Here is a 9,797-nt window from a genome sequence, read left to right as displayed (position 1 = left end):
AAGTGGACAAGTACATTAGAGTATCTAGTTTGAAAAACAGACACCTCACTCAGTCATTCACTGGAAATGTTTAACAATTTTGTATAGCCTAAGCAAACATCTCTTATTGACATAATGTATCTCTATGTGAGAGTGTAAGACCAGGAGACTAAACACATAAATTAAAGGTATAACAAGACATAAATCATCAATAATAACATGACACTTTGGCTGCAGTTTACACAGGCAGCCCAAATCTGATATTTTTCCATTAATTTTTTTCACTCATTGGTCTTTTGACCAATCAAATCACCTCTGAAAAAGAGCTGATGTGAAAAGAGCTGATGTGATTGGTCTTTTTACCAATCACTTCAGCTCTTTTCACATCAGCTCTTTTTCAGAGGTGATTTGATTGGTCAAAAGACCGGTTGGTGAAAAATAGATTAGAATTGTCTGCCTGTGTAAACGCAGCCTACTATAATAGTGTATTAATAAAGCTTTTCACATGTTTTRATTCATTTTCATGGAATTTTTGTTTATTTACACTAACATTGTAATTAATGTTAATTCATGTTAATTCAGACTAATACTAACAGATAGCGCAATAGATTAAAATAGACTAACTTGACTAACATAATAGACCAACATGGACCTTATGCTTGATATGTAACCTGTCCTAAATAGTAATATCAACTATGTGTCAAACTTTTTGAAAATGGCACAAAGCAACAAAAAAACATTGTGTGCCTTGTCAGTCCCATTGAGAACTTTTTGAGCGGGAGATGACTGTACCTAAATGAAACGTAGGCTAAACTGCGGGAGAAAAAAATACAAAATGGAGTAGAGGGTTGACTAGCTCACGTTGAAATTCAACGTGACCTGTGGTCTTGGAACGGAGCCAAGGCAGAACGTGACGCAATGCCAACATAAGAATGTGTCACATTCAAAAGAGCTGGGTAAATGGGTCCAAGATATTTTACCTAGAGAGGAGAACTCTGGCACAGTGCAACAAATCTTTGCGCGCAGTTCGAATCTTACAACCGAACATCAAAACGTTCTTATAATGCAAACGAGGTAGGAAATATATTGAAAAACTCATAGAAAATGTGTTGGTTGATTTAAAAAAAAGTAGTCTATACCAAGATGATTTTTATTGCATGCCAGATTTTACATTAGCCTACAGTCTTGAAAAAAGTGTTCCATAACGGTTCGTTGGCTGGACCCATAGGATAACCCTTTTGGGTTCCGGGTAGAAAGAACCCTTTTGGGTTCCATGTAGAACCCTTTCCACAGAGGGTTCTACCTGGAACCCGAAAGGGTTATTCAAAGGGTTCTCATATGGGGACCATCGAAGAACCCTTTTCGGGTTTAGATAGCACCTTTTTTTGAAAGAGTGTATTTAATTAAGAATGCAATGCCAGAATGCGCACTTATACCAACTCTTTGTGTCATTGGATGAAATTGATTGAATCACTGATTTATATAAAGGTGTTTTCCTTGGGCATTGTCCAGCTCAATGGTCCAGCTCCAAAAACCCGATTGTTATGATGATTATGACGTGATTAAGTCTTCAGCGGTGATTATCACGTGATTAAATCTTCTGTGGCGGTAGGACGTCCCATTGCCTTCTAGGAACAAACAAGTCACATAAGGGGACAAGAGAGCGCAATAACTGGGTGATATTAGTGTGATATTAGTTTATCGTGGACAGTGAAGAGCATCAGTCTATACTTCGGTGAGGCGCGTCAATTTTGACCCACAACGTCAGGAATTCGCAACATTATTTCAGATTTGAGTGCATCATTGGACACTGATGGTAAGATAAGTCACATTGGCAACATTTGAGAAGTTTTGCATTATTCTTATTCAGACTTTGCAGAGTAAAAACATAGGCAAATCTGTGCTGTTCGGGTTTTTATTGTCAATGTGTATTTTTTTCTGTTGCATCTCATTGACCAACATCTCATGTAGTATGCGAATGTAACTGCGTCATCTGTGATTTATACTTCTTCTGTGTTATGTTCAAAATAAGGCTACTTTGAATCTATTTTAACATCTGGCAATGATATCGAGTGCTGTAATCTTAAATTGTGGTAGAGTTTCAACGTTTTTCTCCTCTTATCGCCTATTTGGAGAAGTTGGGCACAATTATGATCGGAGATTGAGAATGTTTGTGTGGGTCTGGGGATTCCAGAGAGTTGTAAATGATCTAGGTACCGCGCCCACTTTTTCGTCGCAAACAACTTTCACTCCAAGGAGTTGAGCTGTTGCTGTTGAGGGAATGGCAGTTTATATTCGTTTAGAATAATGTTTTTATTTTCATGAAAATATGTTATTGGAAAGAATACTTATTTTAATCAAAGGATTTTACGTAACTTTTTTTCTTCTTCATGGAACAGGCTAAGAATTTTATCAAACTGCGTCATGAACGCAATGTAGAGAATAGGCATCTTTGGCATAGTAGGCCTAACCTATATCCTACTAGTCCTACTGTATAATATATTCAATATCTATAGCTAGAGAGCAACGAATATAATGTAAAAACTCCCAGTTTAAGTCTGTACATTTGTTTTAAAACAGTTGACAGGCCATTGCGCAATGCTCAATTGAGTCGACCTCCACCTCATCAATTCCCTGGCTCTCGCCCCTGTTCTCCTTAAGATTCTTACACTCAAAWAAATGCTGGGTTAAAAACAACCCAAGTTGTGTTATTTGGTAACCCAGCACTAGGTAAATATTGAACAGAACACATGCTGAATTCTTTGTTTTTCATTTAGGGATTTTTCTTAACGTTAAAGATCCCAATTTCATTTAAACATGTTAACGTTCACACTCCTAATAACGATACAACAGAACAGATGGACCGGAATGACATTTACTCTCACGGGTCACCAAGTGTCTGAAATCTAGGTCCCTACTAAAGCTATGCTTCCAGTCTTCTGATCTAACCCGCTCGGTCTTAACTCGGCATCAATAACCCAGCATCAATAACCCAGCATCAACAACCCAACCTTGATATTTTTAAAGAAAACAACTGCAACCCAGCAGTTGAGTCATCCAAGCAACCCAGCAGTTGAGTCATTCAAGCAACCCAGCAGTTGAGTCATCCAAGCAACCCAGCAGTTGAGTCATCCAAGCAACCCAGCATAGTGTATGCATCTCTCAAAGTACAACATCCTAAAAAATCTTATTTTACCCGTTTGATTCATACATTTATTATACATTTTTTTGTATGCGTTTTATTTTCAATTTGGCTGTTTCTTTGCGTTTTCTTCATAGATGAACGTCTGAAAAGGTTGTCCATCTGATGCATAAAACCTCATGTTCACAATGTGGAATAATGGTTTCTGTTACACAAGCGTGTTTCTTTGTATGAGGGGGCTGGCATTTTAATGCAGACGTAGTTGCATCCCAGACGCTGTAAAGTTTGCTCAATCCCACCGAGTAACGATTTTTTAGATAAGCAAAGGCGCAGAAATGATTCACTGCCTGTGGCACACCTTTTTTAGTGTGCTTCCTTCCCATTCACTGATGCTGATAGTGGGTAACTGACTGATACACTCTGGCGGGTAAAACTGTATTTCAAGGAGGCAAAATAATAAGAAAAAAAGATCTAGATGTTTCTAACTTTGATAAGAAAGGCCAGGGAAGGGAAGTTCTCATTATAGACCAGGGATAGACTCAGCAAGGCAAATCTGACCAACCTAACAGGTATTTATTTAAACAATTCAGACTGTTACATGTGATCTATTGGATATGAATGAATATTTTCTAGACTTTGGAAGTTGTAATGTAGGCCTATGCTGTATAATGGTTTACTTGCTATAAWTTTTTTTATTGAATTGCTGTGGGGAATTATGTGATTTTGAACCTATTAATAAAAAATAAAAAAGCTGATCAGGGCCTGCATTCACAAAGAGTCTCAGAGTATGAGTGCTGATCTAGGACCTGTCCATATAATCATATTCATTATGATCTAAAAGGCAAAACTGATCCTAGATCAGCACTCCTACTCTTGAGAAGTCTAGGTTTCCTTGGTGTGTAGAATGTTTGCGTGTCACAAAAAATAAGAACGTGTTCATTTAAAACACTAGTATTGGACAGTTGTAACTCGTAAATGACAAAAACGTGTAACATTCCTGAAGATCCGAATGTATCCCTGTAATTACATGGGGTGACTAGAAGAGCACATAAAACATTCTCACATGAGGTGAAACATTCTCCATACGTTTCCCGAGCCGCACCATGTGACCTTTCCTCCTGACCTCTCACCTCTGGCAGCCAGAGCAGAGACCAGAGCAGGTGGAGCAGGTTCAGKTTTTACATACTTCAGGTGTTCTTCTATTCTGATTCTATGGATGTTGGAGATTTATTTGGTGTGTGAGTAATTAACCATATGCTAAGAGACCAAGTGGGTTAGGTGGGGCAAGGGTACTCAACTCTTAGCCTACAAGGTCCGGAGCCTGCTGGTTTTCTGTTCTACCTGATAATTAATTGCACACACCTGGTGTCCCAGGTCTATATCAATCCCTGATTAGAGGGGAAAAATGCAGTGGAACTGGCTTTAAGGTCCAGAGTTGAGTTTGAGGGAGGTAGGGCATGTGTGTTTGATCACATAAAATTCAACGATGCCCCGAAAGGGCAAACGCTGAACAGAACAGGTGTTCTGTGTGTTTAGTGTGTGTTGGTATKAGTGTGTGTGTGTGTCTAAACCTAGGCCACACCAGTAGTGACCTGGGCCACACCTCATAGAAAAACAGAGACCTCACCTTTAACCCTCTCCCTTTCTCTCAGGGACATTGAGATGGCATCATCATTATCATCTCATGGGGCCATGCTGGTCTGTGGGAGTATGGAGGCGCTGAAGCGGAGGGCCCAGGGCCCGGTGAGGAGGAACCTGTTTGGGCCTGTGGACCACGAGCAGCTGCAACAGGACTTCCAGAGGCACCTATGTATGAGCGTGGAGTCGGCCAACAAGCGCTGGGACTTTGACTTCAACTCCGGCCGGCCGGCCACCAACGGCGCCCGCGTGGAGTGGGAGGAGATGAAGTGCCAGGATGTGCCGGCGTTCTACCACAGCTGTGTGGTAAAGAAGCCGGTGATTGGCATCGCCGGGCGGAGGGCAGAGAGCGAGAATGTCAAGCTGGCGCCGGCATCGTATCCAGGGTCGTCCAGCTATGGAGAGGAGTACCTGGAGGTGACCACCAGGGAGAGCTATAGGATCCAGAGGCCGGAGAACATGGTGGCCAGCCAGAAGGCAGGAGCAGTCAAACGGAGACAAGCCGCCATAACAGGTCAGTGTCAATGAACGGGAGAGGTGCTGCACTTTTCCCCCTATTTTTTTCCTTCTATTGGGCTTGGTACAAAAACCATACGAAAAAAGGCAATAGAGAGTTAGTCCAAAGGTTAACTTGACTATCATTATAATGATAATAAATTAATAATAAATACATTTGTATATTTTTTATTATTATTATTACACCCACAAGCCATGAGGTCTTCATTTAAGGAGAGATAATAGAAGTTTATAGGTTGTTTTGAACTTCATATGAACCTGTTATTAACCTGTTAATAACCCTTGAGTGACAGCAGTGAATACCTCAGTGTGCTTGCAAAAGCACTGTATTTCAGGCCTTACAACAACACTGTGTTACCTATGCCATTTTCCCAAACAGTTTCCCAGTTACAAAGCCTGTTGTGTGTGTCCCATATTCCACCCTCTCCTCTATATCTAGTGCACTACTTTTAACCCTATGGGCCCTGGTCAAAATTAGTGCACTATACAGGGAACAGGGTGCCATTTGGGAGGCAAATATTATTTCCCTTACATTACTGGGACTGGGAACTAACACCTGTTCTCTCTCTCTGCTGGTCATCCACAGAATTCTTTGTTGTGAAGAAGAGGAGGGCCATGCACCACAAACGGTCCTCCCTGCAGTAGACGCATCCCAAGAAAGAGCACCATTCAGTGGGCATGCTTCGTTTGGAAATCAACTCATTAAGATGCATTTATAATCTCTGCAGCTTTCTGTAGCGACTCTGACTGTCAAAAAGCTCATAGCTATACAAAATGTCTTAAAAACTCCTGACAAACTCTGTTGATTTCCTCGCAAGGAAGCTAACTAACGTCCTCTCAGAGTGAAACATCTCTGAGTGGAAATGATGGATATGTTTGTATATATATTTATATAGCTGTATTTCATCTATATTTCCTAAGCTTGTATGATTGTCTTAAGCTTTAGATTATACTGTGAAATAGTTCAAATACACTCATCAGGAAAAAACCTAAACGGCTCTGTTGTAAGAGACTTCTTCCAACAGTAACCTTGGTATAGTATTTCTTAACCTCTAACCACCTCAGCCCACTCTCTAACAGCCTCTCTGAGTTTTGATAAGAGGAGTTCACCTACTCCTGACCTCACTCCACTTGTCGTCTTCAGTTTCACCACGGCTGTGAAAGTATCAGCCACTCGAGTAAGAGGCCCCGGGGTCACCTCAGGTCAAATTGGCAACGTGACCATGATTAGCCTAGGGTACAAAGGTCAACGGTGAAGTTGCAGCACTTAGGCTATCAGGCGATGGCTGCATCGGTAGGGACTTTTATGATAATGATACATCTTATTGAGTAATAATGCTTCTCAATATATGTATTTTATTACGGTAATTGTTTTATTCTTAACAAGATACTAAAGCGTCATATCAGCTTTTTGGTTTGAGTAGTATTACAGAGTGATATAAGGTGTCAGTAGGCAACAAGATTAAATTAGCTTAAATTCATTCTCAAACATTGTTATTATGGCAGACATACACTTCCTCGTTGGCACCACCGTCTCTGTAAAATTCATCAAAAACTTCAGTACAAAACTGAATAAAATTGTCAAATGTTTTTATTTAGCCCCCTTTATCTTTCCATTATCTATTTAGCCCGCTTAATTTTGCCCCATTTATCTTATTAAGGTATTAAAACATATTCTTGGAAACTGTTTGGTAACAAAACTGAATATGCCTTGTATGTTGGCTTTTGTTGGCTAAATCCTTTTTACAATATATCCCTTTCTACTCTTGTCTTTGTATAAAGACAGCCTCTAGGTTTTGAACACGACTCTTTTCTGTATGAAGGTAATGTAGCTGTGACATTATTTGGAGTTGAAGTTATATTGGTGTTGTAGTTCACAAAAGTACATTGATCCTTAATGCATACAGAACATTCCAAGTTCTGTCAGTAAATTATTATTTTTATGAGGAGCTGAGCTGTAACACATTTCCATTGCTGTGCTAAATACTAGACTGTTGTGACACCTGAGGCAGTTGACCAAAAAAATGAAAACATATATGATTTGTGAGACATCTGTAAGCGTTGTCTTGAGACAAGGGACATAGCCATAGAAATCCACATGCCTTACGCATCTCCAAATACATCTCAGATATACCTGTGATTAACATACAGTATCACAGATTTATCCATTGGCATTACATTCCAAACTTTATACCATTCATTCTCCATAGCCAGAGTCACATCGCAATACTGTAAATAATAGTGGCAAAAATAGCAATCCTACAGGGAGTGCCTTTCCCTAAATGTGTCATGTTTGAACAAATAGCCATAATCTGGATTACCTACCTCATTGAACGATTGACATAAAAAGTGAAAATAATAGAAAAAAGATATACAAAATAAAAATGGTCAAATAATTACAACCTATTTGTTGGAAACTACAGGAGATAATTTTGTATTACTGTTCATAGCTGGTTCAGTGGGAAAGCGGGTTCAGACCATAGGCTTTAGTTACACATCAGGTAAAATAGTCAGTGTGTCAGCGTGATAGGCCCATTCCAGCTCAAAGCAGGACTTCGGAAACTCAAGTCCTCTGGGAGTCCTGAGCTTTGTTATCTCTAGCTCTCTGGCWTGCTTTGCTTTGACTGGTTTCCCAGAACTAGACAGAATGGAGGATAGGGGGCAGGGACTTTATTAATAGACAGCAACAGAATGATGTCCGAGACCCTGAATCAAAGTGGTTCTATAGCGAGACAAGTGGCCTGTGTTCTAGAGGGCTTTTGTCTGGATCCAAAGAGGTCCTTATTACACCGCCCTCTTGACTTGCCAACGTAGAGAGACATGTCAACAGAACGTCTTGATTTCCGTTTACACACTTCACCTCACAAATGGAATCGATTATCCATTTTTATTTAATAATATTTTATGGTGTTTTTGTTGTTTTGTGTGTGTGGTTGGACTGGAGTCTATATGTGCATTCAGGTATATATGCGCCTGTCTTTCAACGTGTTCAAAACAAATCTTTAAAAGTCTGTTAACTTATTTTTAACTATATATTTTGTTTTTGTAGGGAAATAATTCTAAATACCCTTTCGGTAAAACGAATTGCTTATGTGTATTGTTGAACTGTCTTTGCACTAAAACATTACTGACAAGATAATTCTATATTTCTGATTTTATAGAGCTACTCTCATGGAAGGGGAAGTGTTTATAAAAAACAAAACCTTCACTGCTGAACTGGGACACAGACTATGGGCTATCATAGTTTGGGTCGGACACAAAATGATAAATAGATAGTAGGTGCTTTCTTGGTATTAAACAGTGTTAAAACAAGGTAATACTCAGCCGTAATATTACTGACTGTACTGGTTTCCCAGAATTCCCTTGGCAAGCGAACTGTGATAAGTTAATGATCATCGATCTGTACACAGCTACTGGGCTGCTCAATCCTGCATCCTCCCTGGCCCATAGTATGTCCCACAGTGGCAAAATAAACTTTGATCTAAATCTAATTAACCTGTCTATCGCAGGTATATCAAAACATAGTATTGCATGCCTTATATGCATGAATGGATAATATCCTCATATATGTTTTTGATAAGATAATGGTTAATGTATGCAAAGTATATTACAATGTAATTACATGGGAACAGACTATTAGCTTTGATTTGGTTTGGTAATAGTTTGAAAATAAAATGACACATTTCAAAATTGTGAACGTTTTTGTGGAGGATTCAATGACYGGTTTTTGGTGCACTGTTGACTTTGATGTTAATTTGTTACAGTATGTTTCAGATTATTAAAGATGTAAATAAATGATATAAATATACCAAAAAGTATTGTTTGTTTAGACTCGTCTTCATTCATAATTTACTACCTCCTTGTACATTAATATGATCTTCAGTGTCAACACCTGGAAAATCTAGTAGGCCTACTAATTCTACACATATTAAGTCTACTAATTATATTAAACCTAATTATATTAGGGGTGACAGGTAGCCTAGTGGTTAGAGCGTTGGGCCAGTAACGATTGCTTGATCGAATCCCCGAGCTGACGAGGTAAAAATCTGTCGTTCTGCCCCTGAACAAGGCAATTAACTCGCTGTTCCTAGGCCGTAATTGTAAATAATAGTTTGTTCTTAACTGACTTGCCTAGTTAAATAAAAAATTAGGCCTACTAATACGACACATATTTTGATGGTATTATTTTTGCCTTAAAGGCTCCTCCTGGTGGTTCTGAAGTGACGTAACACGTCTGTAACAGGATTGAGCAGGCTGAGCAGAATGTATCCACTCCTGCCTTACAGGGTGTCTATCCCATTAGTAATTTACCGCGAAAGTCCTTCTGAACAGATCCTCTTAATTTGTGTCCATTTTATATGTGAAAATAAATCATCCTGCCAAATATGACAATTAATTCAATGTTTCTAAATGCTGGTTTCATTGCTTTATGAGATTTCTACAAATAAGTCAGTTGTGTGAATACAGTTTAGGTCATTGAAGTTCAAATTCATTGAGATGGTTTCCCAAAATATATCGTAAA

The 9,797-nt window shown here is 39.1% G+C and overlaps 1 protein-coding gene across 2 annotated transcripts; it reads left to right on the top strand.

The window, feature by feature from the left end:
• The first annotated feature begins 948 nt into the window (after positions 1–948).
• On the top strand, positions 949–6,342 carry LOC111950565 (cyclin-dependent kinase inhibitor 1B). 2 transcript variants are annotated; one of them, XM_023968228.2, is made up of 3 exons: positions 949–1,053; positions 4,774–5,273; positions 5,862–6,342. In XM_023968228.2, the coding sequence occupies exons 1-3, from the start codon at positions 1,043–1,045 to the stop codon at positions 5,918–5,920; spliced, it is 570 nt and encodes a 189-aa protein (XP_023823996.1). In that variant the 5' UTR covers positions 949–1,042; the 3' UTR covers positions 5,921–6,342. The 2 variants fall into 2 exon arrangements, with proteins under 2 accessions (XP_023823996.1, XP_023824005.1); XM_023968237.2 differs by lacking the exon at positions 949–1,053 and adding an exon at positions 1,591–1,795.
• The last annotated feature ends 3,455 nt before the right edge of the window (positions 6,343–9,797 follow it).

Source organism: Salvelinus sp. IW2-2015, linkage group LG3 (genome assembly GCF_002910315.2).
Source record: "Salvelinus sp. IW2-2015 linkage group LG3, ASM291031v2, whole genome shotgun sequence".
Taxonomy (NCBI): domain Eukaryota; kingdom Metazoa; phylum Chordata; class Actinopteri; order Salmoniformes; family Salmonidae; genus Salvelinus; species Salvelinus sp. IW2-2015.
The sequence above is the reverse complement of the archived record's forward strand: the minus strand, read 5'-3'. Positions and strand labels throughout refer to the sequence as shown.

Bases quoted from the DNA above. Each gene is read 5' to 3' on its own strand.
- LOC111950565 (XM_023968228.2), top strand. The intron at 5,274-5,861 runs GTCAGTGTCAAT...GGTCATCCACAG, and splicing joins GAGACAAGCCGCCATAACAG to AATTCTTTGTTGTGAAGAAG.